Below are 17,346 nucleotides of genomic sequence, written 5' to 3'. Positions count from 1 at the left end.
GATCTCAGTTATGTCTGTTGTATAATGGAAACAGTATTTTCTTGCTTCCTGGAGGATCAGTATGAGGCTTTATTTAATAAGAGCTAGAGGTGTTGAAAGTAGTCATGCAGTAGATGGGTACAAAACTGAGAACTCAGTTCTCTCTACATTCTCTTATGCTAAAGACCAATAGTGTTGGAATGTAGGGGGCAGATTGGTCCCTGAGTATTTCAGGAAAAGAAGTTACCGTAAATAGCTAAGTTAGCTACAGTTATGCTGTGCATCTGAGCTGTGAGTTTAGTGGTGAAAGCCTATGCCATAATGTTCTGTGTGTGCACTAAGCAATTTTTCACCAGGTTGCAGCTTAATCAAACCCAAGCCAATTTTCACTGGATCACTCATGGACTTACTGAGGGTTATTTTTATACTAAAATTAAAGCCCAGCATTTACTCAGGCTGAATGGTAACTTACTGTGCAAGTAAACCTATTGAAGTTACAGTAACTTTTTGTGTGTGGGGTAAAATGCTACGCAGCATGAGTAAGGGAATCAGAATCTGACACTAAAATTTTTACCCCCATCCATTTGCTTTGATGCAAGAGGTTTTTTGTTTGTTTTTATTTTTTAAAACATTTTTTAATAATGCAGACATTGTTTCCTGCCTTCTCCACATACTCCCAAATGGATTAAATGTTTTTGCACAAATTTGCAAAATAAAATAATGATTAATAAGAAAATCTCCTTCAAGTAGATCATAAGCATGGCAAATTTCAGCCCAACAAGTAACTTTTAGGTTGTGACCAAAAAAGTTGCTAAGAATGGAAACGTATGCAACCTTAGTTACAAGGGTCAATGCTCTTCCCCCTCTCTTTATATAAACGTATGTACATAGCTTAACTGAAAATATCAAATTTATTTTTCAAAATTAGCCATGACCTTTCAGACATCATAAGAAGCAGAGCCATGAACGAAGTTCTGCAGGCATGCTTAATGAATAAAAATACCTTTTGATATTTTCTTTTAAGCCACATAATATCCAATTTATATAAAGCCTCTTAACAGTAATTTAAGATTAACTTGTACGTGGCCATTCCTAGCTCTCTGAAAATGTTCTTGTACATCTAGTTTCTTAGTTGTTTGAATGGGATACAGTCAAACTTCAAAACGAATAAAATTAGTTTGAAAGTTAAATGTCAATATGTGATTTAAACATTTATTTTGATTATCATATTTGAAAACATTATTATCTTTAATCAAGATGAAAATAAATGTAATATGATAGGCAATTTTATAAACTCAGTTTCATTTTGATGAACATATAAAGTACTGTGAATTCTGCAGCCAGCTGTAACAGATATTAAAAAGCTTATTATGCTTATGACACAAAGTGGGGTTCAAAGAGAAGTTGTCAATTAAAAACTTATTGATGTACTGATATTATTACTAATGTGGGGGAAATTATTTTTTATGCTTCCCCCCCCCATTATACTGTACCCTTCGATGGTCACATTCTATCTGGTATAGCTTCCTTGCTGGTTAATATTTCAGTGCTAAATTAGTAATGCAAACAATTGGCTGAAATAGGATCTGCCAATTTTAATTCCTTATGGCCTCCCTCCAGAAACAAAACAAAACCCATCACCTTGCCTCTTATGACTTCTCCTTGGAAATTGGATTGCAGCAGACTGTTGGGATATGACTGCCATTGCTTGCCCCATCAGGCTCATTTGTACCCCAAGATTTTTTCGGTGGCTGCTGTGGCTCCTTCCTGAGGAGATTGCGAACACATGAGGCCAGATCTTCAGCTGGTTTCAATTGGTGTAACTCCGTTGATGCCAGATTATACCAACCTTAGGATCTGGCCCAGGGTTTGGTGCTGAGTGCTCTCAGTTCCATTTACTTACGTTGGGAACTTTGCAGGATCAGGCCTATGCTGAACAACAGCCTCCTACTTCCAAGTTAGAATGTTATGGAGTGGCATAGTCAGAGAGAGAGACTACACTGAAAATTAGAGGTGTGATTACCCTGCCTGTGTATGCATGCTTGCGCTAGCTCTTATCGAGCTAGCATGAGTATAAGTAGCAGTGCAGCTGAGGCAGCATGGGTGGCTAAGCCATGCCGTATACATACCCTCTGATTTCAGGTGGGTTTGTACTCGGCAAGGCTCAGCTGTGCCTCTGCTCCCCAAGCCACTGCAGCGACACTGCTATATGACTTGAAGTAGCTGTGCATTAAGAGGGGAATCACACCCCTAGCTAGTAGAGTAGACATAGCCTGTGTGAATAAAATAGTGGGAAAATGGGATTCATTTTTTCTTAATTATTTACATTTTTTCTATGTAAATTATTTAAAATTTGCATGTTATATTGAAGAAATGGAGGAACCATGACTAGAAGAATTTTTTTTAATATACTAAATTAAAATGACTTCTGTGTAACAGTAGAGTGCACCATATTCAAGTCCATAGATACAGACAAAGAGAGTTGATCTGGAAATCTTCAGAATTCAGGAGGAGGAGGAGGTGCTGAGGAGAACAAATTACATTATAAGCACAGATGCTGTGTGGGTTGATGGTTTTTTTTCCTAGAGTCAAAAAGCCAAAAGTTCACATTATATTTATATACATAATCTAGCTGCCAGATGGCTTCCACTTATAATTCCCTGTTTCCCTCCCTCCCTCCTGTTCCCTTTTTTTGTAGAGAAATAGACAGGGTTTTGTTTCTGAATGGGAGTCACTATGCAAAGTATTGTGTACGCATAGCTTTAATGTCAATAATTATGGATGGCAAAGTGTTTTGTGTTTTTTAAGGGCAATGGTCTTTTTAGTGAATCTTTGAGACCTATCAAAAATATTCTTTGAGGTTGGCTAGAGAGGGAGAAGAAATTAGTACAGTTCTAGGCTTGACATTGTCTGTGCCCTCTTGCAATTCCTTTCTACAAAAAATCTGGAGATATGTAAATTGAGTTTGGAAATGAAATACAAGGAATATTTTATTCTGTATAGATGAACACGTTGATTCAAGGATGGTCATTGTCATAATTGTAGATTTTGATCACAGAGTGATGATCAGAGTTTTCCGTCAGTATATTCGGTATTGGACTTTGGAGTGTGAAACTGAAGCTAGAAGAATTCCTTCCATGGTATCTGTTCTTTATATGGGGAATGTGTCTGTGTCAGTATGCATCATAACATGAATGAGAGAAGAGGATCTTAATATAACATCAATCCGACACAGCAATTTAGAGTGGGCCTGCCAAAAAAAAAAGAGAAGACATTTCCTCTGTGTGTAATATCCACTGTCTGATGCAAATTTAAGAAGAGGAATTCTTATATTATGTCATGCAAAAGGTATGTTATCTTTGCCATTAAAGATACATATTAAAGGAGAGCAGCAAAGGGGAACTGGATGGCTCATGGAATTATGAATGACACCTGAAACCTTTCATATGTAAGTTGTTCTTATGAGGGCTGGTCTACACTGGGGGTGTGGGGGGGGAGAACGTTAGATCGATTTACCTCTCATCCTCACGGTGCGGGATCGACGTCCGTGGCTCCCCCGTCGACTCCGCTGCCGCTGTTCATGCTGGTGCTGGTGGAGTTCCGGAGTCAACAGGAGCGCGTTTGGGGATGGATATATTACATCTAGATGAAACGCGATATATCGATCCCCAAGAAATCGATCACTACCCGCCGATACGGCAGGTAGTCTAGACGTACCCTGAGTCTGGGTTAGTATTAGCAGTGATAAAGTTGTTGATATAGGTTATCAGTTGTAAGTAAAAGGAATTGGTAGTTTTCTTCCAATAGGTAGTAAACAAATGTCCACATGGTATAAAACCAAACACTTCCCTTAGTGTAGTGCTGAAGAAAGCACTGCATTGTTTAGCAAATGGGAGTTTCTTTCTGTTGCTGTTTCCTCTGCAGTACCTGTTTAACTTCATCTGGAAGTTGTTGAGGAGTAAGGATTTGATGGTTTTCTCCACCTCTATTGAGCACTTTTGTAGCCTTTCTGATAATACAGAATGAGCCAAATGCATTCCACTCTCAGTAGTTCTACTGTATTTTAAACCAGATAGTAATATTTACAAACACTTTATCTTTGTCACATATATTTATCAAAAGGGTTTTAAAACTATTTTCATTTGCCTGTTGATCATGTCATAGGAAAATAGTTCATTCATAATGTCAGAAATGCCAGGGACACTTGTACAATAGTCTTGTGGCTTTTGTAAATACCTTTAGGGTATGTCTACATCTACAATTTTGCAGCGCTGGTTGTTACAGCTGTATTAGTACAGCTGTATAGGGCCAGCGCTGCAGAGTGGCCACACTTACAGCAACCAGCGCTGCAAGTGGTGTTAGATGTGGCCACACTGCAGTGCTGTTGGGCGGCTTCAAGGGGGGTTCGGGGAACGCGAGAGCAAACCGGGGAAGGAGACCAGCTTCGCCGCGGTTTGCTCTCGCGTTCCCCGAACCCCCCTGCAAACCGCGAGGAAGGAGACCTGCTTGCTCGGGGATTCGGGGAACGTGAGAGCAAACTGCAGGGAAGGAGACCTGCTTGCTCGGGGATTTGGGGAACGCGAGAGCAAACCGCAGGGAAGGAGACCTGCTTGCACGGGGGTTCGGGGAACGCGAGAACAAACCGGAGAAGGAGACCAGCTTCGCCACGGTTTGCTCTCGCGTTCCCCGAACCCCCCTGCAAACCACAGGGAAGGAGACCTGCTTATTTGGGGAACGCGAGAGCAAACCGGGGAAGGAGACCTGCTTGATTATCAGAGGCTTCCTCAGGTATGCTGGGATACCTGCTTATTCCACGGAGGTCAAGAAAAGCGCTGGTAAATGTCTACACTTGATTACCAGCACTGGATCACCGGCGCTGGATCCTCTGCACCCGAGACAAAATGGGAGTACGGCCAGCGCTGCAAACAGGGAGTTGCAGCGCTGGTGATGCCCTGCAGATGTGTACACCTCCTAAGTTGCAGCGCTGTAACCCCCTCACCAGCGCTGCAACTTTGTGATGTAGACAAGCCCTTAGTCAAATGCTAGAAACAAGAGGTCTGTTGCTTGTTCAACATTTTATGTCACTTGTTTCTTCTTCCCAGGCAGGATTTCCTGGAGTTTGGCTCAGAAATGATCCCAATTCTTTTCTTTTTTTACTTTGTTAATAGCTTCCTGAATGGCAGGTCTGAACAGTAGAAGAAAATGCTCTCTACTCTCCATTTCCCTAACCAAAATACATCTCCCACAGAGCTTTAAGAAAACGTGCAGTGACATAGAGTAGAATTTTAACATGCACTGACTTTTAGGAGTATGCACACAGCATACAGAACACCTGAGGTTCCTGCTGATGTTGCTTAGAACCAGGACTGCATGCTCTATTAGATGCAGTGATTTTGAAAAGAAGGGATGAAGTAACCACTGTGACTGCACATGAAATTTTAAAGGCAGAAATAGCCTGCTATATGTGTGCTGCAGACAAAGAATCCCAAGAATGTAATAAGGACACAGAGAAACCATTAAAATGCATTAGTTTTTACCCGTTGACTAGTTCCTCATAAGTATTTTCAGGGCACACATGAAGCCAGCGCTGAAGTAGATAAGGGAAAATCTGAGACTCCTCATAAGAAGACACTGTTACTAGTGAGAACATCATAGATACACCACTCAGTAGAGGCATTGCTGGGTCTGGCACTCCCTTCCTGAACCCACGTGGAGGGAAAAGCGAGGTGGAGGGCCATGGAAGCGCACTGGCTAGCATGCATACTTTAGAGATTTCCTAGCAGAAACCCACTGGCTAAGTCCCCCTCTTAATGTGTGGCACGCAACTGCACAAAGTTGCCATGGGGGCTTGCAGGGGATCAGTGGTGACTGATGAGCTATTCAGAATTAATTATTTGCATTACTGTAGTGGCTAATGGCTGCAGCTGAGATCTGTTGTGGTTGGTGCTGCTGATACAGAGTAAGGGTATGGCTACACTTGAAATTTCAAAGCGCTGCCGCGGCAGCGCTGCGAAGTGTGAGTGTGGTCGGAGCGGCAGCGCTGGGAGAGAGCTCTCCCAGCGCTGCACGTAAACCACATCCCTTACGGGTGTAGCTTGCAGCTCTGGGAGCCGCGCCCCCAGCGCTGCGGCACTGATTACACTGAGGCTTTACAGCGCTGTATCTTGCAGTGCTCTGGGGGGTGTTTTTTCACACCCCTGAGCGCAAAAGTTGCAGCGCTGTAAAGTGCCAGTGTAGCCATCGCCTGAGTGGCAAAGAGCTATAAGGCTCACAATCCAAACAAAGGATTGTTATCCCCATGTGACAGATGGGGAAACAGGCTAGGAGAGTAAATGACTCGTCCAAGGCCACAGTGAGTTTATGTCAGAGTGAGAAATTGAATCCAAGTCTTATGAGTTTAACTGCAAAGTGATCACCATCCTTCTCTAATAAAATAACCACAATAAGTTGATTTGATTAATACTTTACCGGGATTGGGATCGTGCCTCACAGGTTGCTGGCTTCATATGTTTCATGATAATCACTGGAGTTTTGATAGGAAATCTTTGAAAGAGTTATTGATGCTAGAAACAGTAGTGACTTCCTTCCATGGCTTCTGCCCTCCTTAGGGTATGGTACTGGGGAGAACTGGTGTGTGTGTGTGTGTGTGTGTGTCAGCCAATGTTAGACTTATACCTTTTGACAGAAGAGCAAAGAGTAGGCCTTCCTAGGTAGTTATACAAACTGGAAGGGAGATGATAATTGAAGCTGCCTCTCTAAATACTTAGATAACCAGTTCCAAACATATGTAAGCACAGCATGGGAAAAATATTGTTAGAAAAAATGATACAGTAGATATTTTTGACAATTGATCCTGCTTGAATTTTTAAATGCTTGATAAATAACACCATTTTTTTCTTTTAGTTGATGTCCATCAGTGTGTTGGGTGTTTCTGCTTGGATGAGGGACTACCTGAATAATGTCCTCACTTTAACTGCAGAAACAAGGTAAACTTTTTTCCTTAAACCTAATTATCCATGTACCTGAATGATGGTGCTACAGTTTATCAAATATAGCAGGGTTTCATAATTAACTTTTCTGTGGGAAAGGAACTCCTCAGTTAATACACATTTTAGCACACAATGTGATGTGTTTTGATTCACTGGAATCAGAGATGGTGTCAAAGGGCACATCTGCCTGTAGTGCTCCCCTTCTGGCCAAATTCTCTGGCAACCTACCTTCATAGGTTCTCAGGCTTATGTCTAATAATAAACCACACCCCAAGAAGTGAGTTTATTAACATGAAATGAAACCTACAGCAAAGTATCTTTGCTCTCTTCCCCCTCATCTCCCACTGGACACAGCCCCTGCCTTCCTTAGGTCTGACTGGCTCTAAGCTGTACACTGGGCTCAGTTATCAGCTCTTCCTAGGATCTACAGCTTCACTCTGCTCCACAGTTTCCTCTTTCTGTTTCCCTCTTTATAAAGCCAACATGGCTTCCCTTAATGCCCAACTGGGCAGCAGGTAACCAATCACATGTGCACTGGACCCTGCTCCCTCTTACAGGGGCCAGATCCCTCCTATTTCCCAAGCCTTCCTGTGCCCAAAGTGGTCATCTTTTGGTCAAATTGTCCAACCAAGCAGGCACTAATTCTTCTGCAGACATCAGAAAGTCTGGAAAATCTTTGTTGATACCCTTAGTCTTGCTGCTCATAAACAATATAACCAAAGGTTGTCTAGCACTATGCCCAATATACTTTATACAACTCATGTAGTTGCCAAGAATTCTTGGCATCTCATAATTTATAACATGCCAGACATTCTGAATGTTCGGTCTTTGGGCTATGTGTGGAATAGTCAAGATAGTCAGGCTGTTACCCTGGTTACTTTTATGTAATGCTGTTTTGTGACGTTTTTGAGAGGAGCATCCCTGAATGTACACACATGTGCCTCTTTCACCTTTGGTAAAGCCTATAATAATATCGAGCTTCCTCTTGGGGTTTCCAGTAACTAATGTTTTCGAGGCTTTTGGGATTCTTCTTAACTGAACTCACTTCTGTTCTTCCTCTTCTTTCTCAGCCAGTTGTCTCTTGAGTTCTGTGATCAGAGGCTGCAGCTCAGCACTCCGGTTATGCAGCTTGGTGGAGTTCCCCTTAAGCTTTCCAAAAGTTATCTTCAATTCTGGCATCTGCTTTTTTCCATGAAGCAGGCACTCTGCCAGAGTTATGACCATGGCTTTGTGCCCGTTCTTGAGTTTAGTGAGACTCTTAGACTTCTCCTTGGTGTCTGTTGTAGCCTTCCCCAACTATAGCTTCTATCTGGCACTTTCTTCTCTGTTTGTACCATAGGGTATCCAAACCCCATTATACTCAAGCACAGTGTTTTGGACTGACTCCTGGTGTGCTGATTCTTGAAGTAGGGATCTCAGGTCCAAAGCATGGATGCCTTTAGCTTGTAAAAGCTTTCTCACCTTTTTAAGGACTGCCTCTACTTGCTTGGTTCACTCCATTGCTCAGCCAACCTATCCATAGCCTGGGAACACCTCTGTCTTGTTTGAGCCTCATGAACTTTCATCCTGTCATCCAGCTTCTGCCAGGGAGCCTTCATCTGGTTCTGTAGTTTGTAGAGGTTATTGGTGCTTGTATCAGGGATCTGGTTAACAGCATTTTCCTAAACTTTCAGATCCTTTTCAACAAATTCCAGCCTTTCTTAGACAACCCCAGTCAGGAATTGTGCTGTCACTCAGAGCATCTCACTGGGACTTTCTGCAGAATCATTTCAGGCCCATGCACTCTGGTTTGGTTCCTGGACAGTTGGCTGAACTCTTGGGCCATTCCTTCAGCAGCTTCCTCAGCTGCTTCCTTCCTGAGCATTTTGAGCAGCATTCCTCTGTGGCTTGATGCTATCCCCAACCTTCCTCTTCCTGTTTCCTCTTTATGAGACCCATATGCCTTCCCTTAAGCCAAATTGGGCAGCAGGCAATCAGCCACAGGTACACTGGACCCCGCTCCCTCTTAAAGGGGCCAGTCACCCTGTGACAGATGGGAAAAGACCTGTTAAGTAATTCCCCCTTTACCTAGTCCCTTTCTGATATCTCTTCATCTCTTTATTGCCGGTTTGGGCTACCTACTCTTCAAGTATATTAAACTAGAGTATATTTTGACTGCGTCACTCAGTCTTAGTGAATTCAGTATTATTATTATTAATAATAATTAATAAGTATTAATAAGTATTAATATATTTTATTACTGTAGCCCCCGGAAGCCCCAGTCAGGAATCAGGACCCAAGAGCTAGGTGCTGTATAAACACAGAACAAAAAATCTCTGCCCCAAAGAGCAACAATCTAAGTATCCAATCTTCCATAACTTGGAAGAAACATAGGACTTTAAAAATACCATTTAAATGATTTCCATGATCCCAGACTGCTAACACATTTTAAATTATGTAGCAAATAGTAAATGCTATTTGTTTTTTAGACTGTAATATTATTATTTTATGTTTAGGTGCTTTGATTTTGGGGTAGTACTTCATTATTTTAATTCTGGGTTATATTTGTTTTCAGAGTGGAGGAGGCTGTCATTTTGACTTATTTTCCTGTGGTCCATCCAGTCATGATTGCAGTCTGCTGTTTCCTTATCATTGTGGGGATGTTGGGGTACTGTGGAACAGTGAAGAGAAGCCTTTTGCTTCTTGTATGGGTATGTTTTCACCTTCAAAAACAATTAACTTCTATTTTATTTAAGCAAGGAAGAAAAATGTTCTCAATCCTGCCCCTAGATGAACATCCTATCTTGTGATTATTTTTTTATCTTGTTTAGTTATGATGTCAGTGTTGTATTATAATTGCAAAATGCACTGTAGGAAAGAATTCATCATGCCAGGGCTTGTTTTCACTACCGGGGAGATCGATGCTGCTGCAATTGATGCAGCGGGTGTCAATTTAGCGGGTCTAGTGAAGACTTGCTAAATCGACGGCAGAGCACTCTCCAGTCGACTCCAGTACTCCAGCTATCTAAGAAGAATAAGGTAAGTCAGCCGGAGAGCGTCTCCTGTTGACACAGCGCAGTGAAGGCATTGGGATAAGTCGACCGAAGGTACATAGCTGGAGTAGTATAACTTAGGTTGAATTACCCCCATAGTGAAGATAAGCCCCCAGGGTACATTAAGTTATGATTGAAAGGCAAGCAAAGGGAATTGCAAAAACTTAGTTGATGTCAGTAGTAGAGGAATCATTCAGAAAAATTCTAGTACTAATCAATGTAGGAGAATGAGTCTATGTGATATGAAGCAAACCCTTATATTATAGGCCTGACTTTTAGTAACTAACTTTTTAATTAACCTGGCTTCTACTTCTACATCCACAATCAGTTGTAGGCACAAGTAACAGCATTTATGTGCCTAACTAGCTGATTTGCGACTGTGAGGTTTGAATTCTATTATTTGCATCTGAAATTTTGCAATTGGTCGGGGCTAATTAAAAATCTCAATTTCAAGTTGCCAACTTTCTCCTTCCCTCGGAGGCTATAAAACTTCAAGCCAGCAACAGACTTGGAGGGTGAAATTCTCCCTTGTGCAAGGCTGTATGCACAACTTAAGCCTGATTAGGGCCTGACCCTGCAAGGTGCTGAGTGTCTTCAACTCCAGCTGGAATGCAGTGGTGTTGAAGATTGGGCTTTAATCCTTTAATGTGGGGATTAAGTGGAACCCAAGCAGTCCATAACCTTGTATGAGGACTATTGTACTGGAATGAGACAGATTTATACAATTTGTGGTGATTGCTGTAATTCTAACAGGAGTAAATGTAACACTGACAGTACCCCAGTCATTGTCAAACCTGGGACCTCTGGAATTTAAAGCATGAGCCTCCACTGCATGAGCTGAAAGCCAGCTGGCTGAAAGCAGACTCATTTTATCCTTCTCTTTAAGTGGTCTTGGTGCTGCTAGATGGGACAGAACATTCTACCTAGGAGGTGTGTGGATTACATAAGCAGAGAAGTAAAACCCGTTAGCATATAGGAATTACCCAGGAGCAGCCATATAGTAATGGAGCTGGTGACTCCAGGGCATGTCAGGTGTCCCTGGAAGTTTCTAAAGCTGCATTTTATGCATATGTCTATTTCTGCTTTATTTTCTCAATTTTTCTGAAAAATGAGGAAGAAAAGATGAAAGAATATGTCTGACTCACCCTGCATCATTTTTATCCACTTTATTTATGTGATACAATCAAAAAAGAATTATGAGGGCTTCATATCAGAGAGGCTTGTTTAAGAGGGATGACTTTGAGTGTTATTTGACATTATCATTGAAAGTTCTGTAGCACTAATTGTTATTGTGTTCTGCTAGGTGCAACAGTAGCAAGCACTATTTGTCCTCTTGTGTATTTCTTAAAATCTCAGTATTTGGATTATTATTTCATTTTTAAGAGAAATGCTCATTTTAGCCTACAGTAATAGAATAGGAATACATTTAAAAAAAAATACTATTTCCAGGCTTGATCTTGCATCATCAAAGTCAATGGGAGCAGGTTCCAAAACGTATATTACAGATTTACTAGTCTGGCAGGAAAATGATAAAAGATATTTCTGTAATTCCTGACTGTATAATTACTTTGTGAATTATATTATTTACATGCGGGAGACACAGTCTTTTGTAACTTTTCTAGGCTGAGCTAACTCTCAAACATTAGTTATTGCGTTAGGTGACTTTTTAACATAAAGGGGTAAAGCGTTTTTATTTTATTTAAACAGAAAAGTTGTTGACATCATGAGACCCTTTAGGTTTTTATTACATTGTCAAACTTTACTTTTGCCAGAGTTTTTAAGATTTTTTTTTAGTAAAACACTTTTATTGTATGAAAAAAATCACTAATTGCTATGATTTTAAGACAAAAATGAAGATAAATACACTATGAAGCCCTGTTTAATTATGTCCTAACAATACATTTTATATTTGGCTGAAAATTTGAAAAAAATCCTTTTCATTTTTTCAGACTTAAAAAAAAAAACCGGCAACCTAAGAGGTGCAGTATTTTATTTAAAATGCCAACTAAGAAGAAGAAATTGTATTAAAAACTATAACCATCTGGAAATAAATTAATTTAATATGTATTAAGCAGTCAAATCACATTAAATCAAACGAAACATTCCTACAGCTTAACTTGCAATATTTCACTCTCAAGAGCCTGAGAACTGGCTCTTGTTGACCAGACTGAGAAGCAAAAAATAGATGATATCTTTCAAGTATGCCACGCTCTTTGACTAATTGTTAAATAAGCAGAGTGCTATTGGACTGCAGAGATGTGCAGCCATAAGTCAACACTCCATTCATCAAACTAATCAGAAAAGTGATGTGTCAACAGAACACGCTTTTGCAAAACCAGATTCACTGAAAGATAAGGAAAGAAACCAGGTGTAAAACATTAACAACCTTCTCTGTCATGCTTTTATTTTTCCTTTTGAGATATACAAACAGTTAAAATGACTAAACCCAAAAATGTTTGGAACCAAAGCCTGAAATTCTTAGGCACTGTGTTTAATTGAATGTTTTAAAAAATATCTAATAACATTTAAGACTCTTAATACTTAGATTCCCCAAAACATGAATAGAATAATACAACTAAATAAGTAAAACTTTTTAATGAAGAGCCAGTCTAGCAATCATTAGTAAATTTGTACCACTCTGAGCAAATTGCAGTTATTTGTTCTTGAAATTCTATTTATAGTTAAATATTTGAAAGCTTTACAGCTTAAAATGAGCTATACACATAAACTGAACTGACATGTTTATCCTGCTTAATAACAACAGAATGTAACCACAAGATCATAATTTATCATCTTCTGTAGCTTACGTATGATCACTTGACAGTGATCTAAACTGCGAAAACTTTAATTTGGTGAAAATGGAGTTTGGTCTGTTTATGTAGATTTGATCTATTAAGAGTTTATATATTTACAAATACATATGGCAATCTCTGCTCTCTCTGTGTATATACTATATACATTTGCTTAATTTAACTCTGAAACTTAGTCTCTAGTATCTCATTGATCTGACTTATGTAGATGTAATTATTATTTTTTAATTTAAATTGTCTTTAATATTAATATTCATGCAAGTTAGTAGACTGTGTGACTGAAGATGTCTGTAATAAAGACAGCATGTGCATTATGAGCAGCTGTAATGTGAATTTCTTTGTTCTCTGTTAAAAATGACCAAAGCCCTGAAGTAGAGATGAATACTTTAAGGAATCAGGCTTTCTATCACCTCTCTTGAGGATTTCTCCAAATCAGAGATTGCCTGTTGTGATAGTATCTGTGTGGTTTTTATAGAATGGCCTGTTTACCACTAGGTAGTGAGATGAGACTACTAAATTAATTTCAGTTAGGTTTGATTGCTCCCCATAACATGAAACAGCCAGTTATTTACTATATTGCATACAGCTGATGCAGTTTAACAGCACTAGTCCTATAATGCAAGCCTTAGCACAATAAAAGAACGACCTTTTATACTATGAATTTAAATCAGTGCCATTCTGAAATTAAACAGATATTATTACTAAGCAAGTAAGTCCAGTCATTCACAATTTAGTGTAATACAGCTTTGTTGTATAGCCTATTTCCTTTTTTAATTTCACTAAAGGAGCGAAGGTAAGAAGTAAAGATAAATGAGAAACAATGTTAACAATTTAGGGTCCCAATCCTGAAGGATACAGTGTGACTTCAACTTTTATTGATGCCCATGGGAATTGAAGCATTGATTGCTTACTAGAGTAGCCCCTAAGAGAGCAGACTAGTTTCCTGCGTAATGTAGAATGAAAAATGCTGGCATTTAAAGATTTAGGTCTGAATTACACTGTTGCTGGATCTAGTTATGAAAAAAACACTTGAAAGGCATATGATTTAAAAAAATACTCAGTTTGATAAATTCGTGGGAGAAGAATATCAGGATGCAACAGTATGTGTAAGGCACGTAGATTTCACTAATTTTTCATTTTTCAGCCTTACATGTCTTCTAAACTAACTTACGTCTCATGTAAGAATTACTTTTGAGTTTAAGTTAAAAATGAAAATCTTCTCTTTCTCTTCCATATGACCTACACTGAGAAGGAGATTTTCAAAGGCGCAAAAAGCATTTAGGTGCCTAACTCCCCATGTCTTTCACTTAACTGCCCTTTGTGCCTGGAAAATTGCCCTCTGAAATGATGGAGCTTGAACTGTGGGTGTTTTTTTGTTTGTTTGTTTTTTAAAGGGGAGGAGAGAGAAAGAAAGGGGATACTGCATATAAGCTACTAGTTTTATAAGTGGGAAAACTTCTTAACGGGCAAATTTAATTAATGGATCTGACACTTATCATGCAAGGTCATATCAATTTGGATAGCATTAGTGGCACAATCTTTACATATAAAAATTAAAAAAAATTATTTTTCAGCTAAAACAGTATAAATGGATTTCCCCTTAATATCAAGCATGCAAGTCATCTTTTTTTATATATATAATATATATATTTTTTGAGTACAAGGAATATATTTTCCAGTATAATGACTCTCCATTTTCTATTGTTTTGCAGGATGGTCCTATGGGTAGGGAGTTAGCCTAGGACTCTGAAGATCTAGTTCAGTCCTCTGTCCTTTTTTGTTATTTTGCTCCAGACTCTCTCCAATTCCTAACTGAAATACTTTGCATTTATCAGTATTGAATTTAATCTTGTTGATTTCAGACCATTCGCCATTTTGTCAAGGTTGTTTTGAATTCTAATCCTGTCCTCCAGAGTACTTGCAGTCCCTCTCATCTTGGTGTCATCTGCAGATTTTATAAGCTTACTTTCTACTCCATTATGAAAGTATTAAATAGTATCAAACACAGGATTGTCTCCTGTGGGACCCCCACTAGATATGCCCTCCCAGTTTAACAGCAAACCATTGATAACTACTTTCTGAGCTCAGTCTTGCAACCAGTTGTGCACCCACCATATAGTAATTTCATCTAGACTACTTTTTCCTAGTTTGTTTATGAGAATGTCCTGTGGGACTGTGTCAAAAGCCTTACTAAATTAATAAAAGGAAAAGCTATTGGAAACATTTTGAAATATATTAGGGTTAATCTGTTTGCGGTAGCATTTGTCACAAACATGGTGGAAAACTGTTTATCCTCCAAGCAGTATTTATTAAGACATTTTTCTATGCAGGCAAAACACTTGTTTAACAGCATGTTTTTAACTCAGTTATGATGGAACGAGGATATAATCTATTTTGCCCCTATCCACACCAGCCAGACCAAGCTGTGTAAGAACTGGATTCAATCACAAATGAGTTTAACTATTATTAAACTAAGTTGTTGTGTAGATGCAGCCAAATGTGCCCCAATAACAGATATGCTCAAAGGATTGTATTCTATATTGGTTTTTATACCATACTTATCACTGTAGTATCTGAGCACTTAGCAGGTTAAGAGAAACTGTAGCCATGACCTGACAAACACAACCGGAGTATGAACCAGTGTTTTATGTTGCTTACTTTGGAACAGATTCTTTTACATCCATACAATTCCATTTAAATCGGTTGGGATGCCTAGGTGTTACAGAGGATTGAATTTGGCTGTTTATTACAATGTAAGAAGTCTACTATCATGACAAATGTGGCTTTCTCTAGATGGAACTTTTGTTCTCTGTGGAATACTAGTTACAGAAATCTATAGCAACACCTGGCTCTTTGCAGCTCTCCTTGCTCCTGCCAGCATGGGTTAGTGAGAGAGTCAGCCTCTTGATAATTGAACTTGAGTCTGTCTTGTGGCAGCAGGTATTGCTGTGGTAATAGAGGAATCCATTGTGACCCAAGTACAGTACTAACAAAATCACAGCTGCTCCATTACCTTGTACAAATATTTGGCACAGGAATTTTGTTATTTACAAACTCCGAGGATTTCATTATTATTAACCAACCAGTGAAAGAGAAAAAATAAATAACTGACACAGGTACTTAGCATTGGGTCTGTAGAGCTTAGCATTAGACAGGACAGAGACTGGAGTTCATCATTTTCTGATAGCATGGCTTTCATCAGCTTGTTTGTTAAAACTCATGCTGCCTAATGTGTAGCTGGGGAAGTAAGGAGCACGCAATTTGTAAATGTCTTTCAAAATGTATTCTCCAGTGTTTTAAACTATAAAATTACTTTTGTGGTTAACACATTGTACATTTCTCAAGCTGGCTGGCCTATCTTTTTGAAAGATGGATTTAAGAGTTTTTGAATGTTGTAGTATATAATGTTTATGGGAAGCCAGATCTGTACCTAAATTTAAATTCAGATTAAAATAAGAATTATTTGTATTTGAGAAAAAAATATATTTATATAAAAAAATCTTTTTGGGCTAACATTTTCCATATGAGGCCTCATCTCTAAGATGAAGTTTTTGAGGTGATGTTTGATTGAATAGAGTTTAGATATTTTTGTATTAGAATTGGGTGGAGAGTTAATTATTTCCTGTTCTGACTAGTGTTTTTCATTCACTTTGGGTAGACTTTGACAAGTTAAATAGCAACATTAAAGAGACTCATTGCACAACCTCACCACAGGGTAAAGCTCATCTGTCCAGGAGCTTGAGTTTTCTCAGGGGCTGGTCTGAGACTGTGGGCTGAATTACCGCGGGAGCTAAGGACCATCACAAACGTCACTACCTTCTGCTGTAAGTGCAAGACACATTTCTTTGTTCTTGCCTTCATAAACGCATAACAACATGTGTTTGTGTGTGCGGACGCAGGCACGTTCATGTATCACAAATGATAGAAAGTGCTGAGCATCTTATGGAGCTACTGAGAATCACAGCAACTGCAAGTATATAGGATACAGATGATGATACACTAGAGCTGTTTCAGTCACCCATATGGAACCAACCAAAGAGAACTGCATCTGGGTCACAGAATATCAGGGTTGGAAGGGACCTCAGGAGGTCATCTATTCCAACCCCAATCCTAGTTGTCTCAGTCTCTCCTCATAAGTCATGTACTCCAGCCCCTAATCATTTTTGTTGCCCTCCGTTGGGCTCTTTCCAATGTTTCCACATCCTTCTTGTAATGTGAGGCCCAAAACATCAGGGAGCAGCCACAAAGACTTCATTGCCAGAACCATGTGAGAAGGTTGGCTAAACCAGATGGAGACATCTGGGTGCCAGCAATGGAAATATCTGGGTTAGGTTAGTTTAAAGATATGAAGGACAGTGGATACAGTGGGACTCAATTCTGAAAGGGTGCTGAGTACCTCCCTCTCAATACCTATTGAAGCTGGGGCCTGAGGATGCTCAGCATCCTGTAGCACTTGAAAAGTAACTGTATGGAGAGGTAGGGATTACTTTTCTTCACAGAGCTCTGACTATGCAGTGCTGTTGACATAACTCTTTC

General features: G+C 39.4%; 1 protein-coding gene across 1 annotated transcript in view; it reads left to right on the top strand.

Moving 5' to 3' along the window:
- TSPAN12 (tetraspanin 12) overlaps positions 1 to 17,346 on the top strand; it is a 63,109-nt gene that overhangs the window by 12,101 nt on the left and 33,662 nt on the right. Inside the window, exons 3-4 of the mRNA XM_030549094.1 lie at positions 6,883 to 6,965; positions 9,523 to 9,658. Of these exons, the coding sequence (XP_030404954.1) occupies positions 6,883 to 6,965; positions 9,523 to 9,658 (219 nt within the window). The remainder of the gene's footprint in view (positions 1 to 6,882; positions 6,966 to 9,522; positions 9,659 to 17,346) is intronic.

This window comes from Gopherus evgoodei, chromosome 1 (assembly GCF_007399415.2).
Source record: "Gopherus evgoodei ecotype Sinaloan lineage chromosome 1, rGopEvg1_v1.p, whole genome shotgun sequence".
NCBI lineage: Eukaryota > Metazoa > Chordata > Testudines > Testudinidae > Gopherus > Gopherus evgoodei.
Note: the sequence above shows the minus strand (reverse complement) of the source record. Positions and strands in the feature narration are given on the sequence as shown.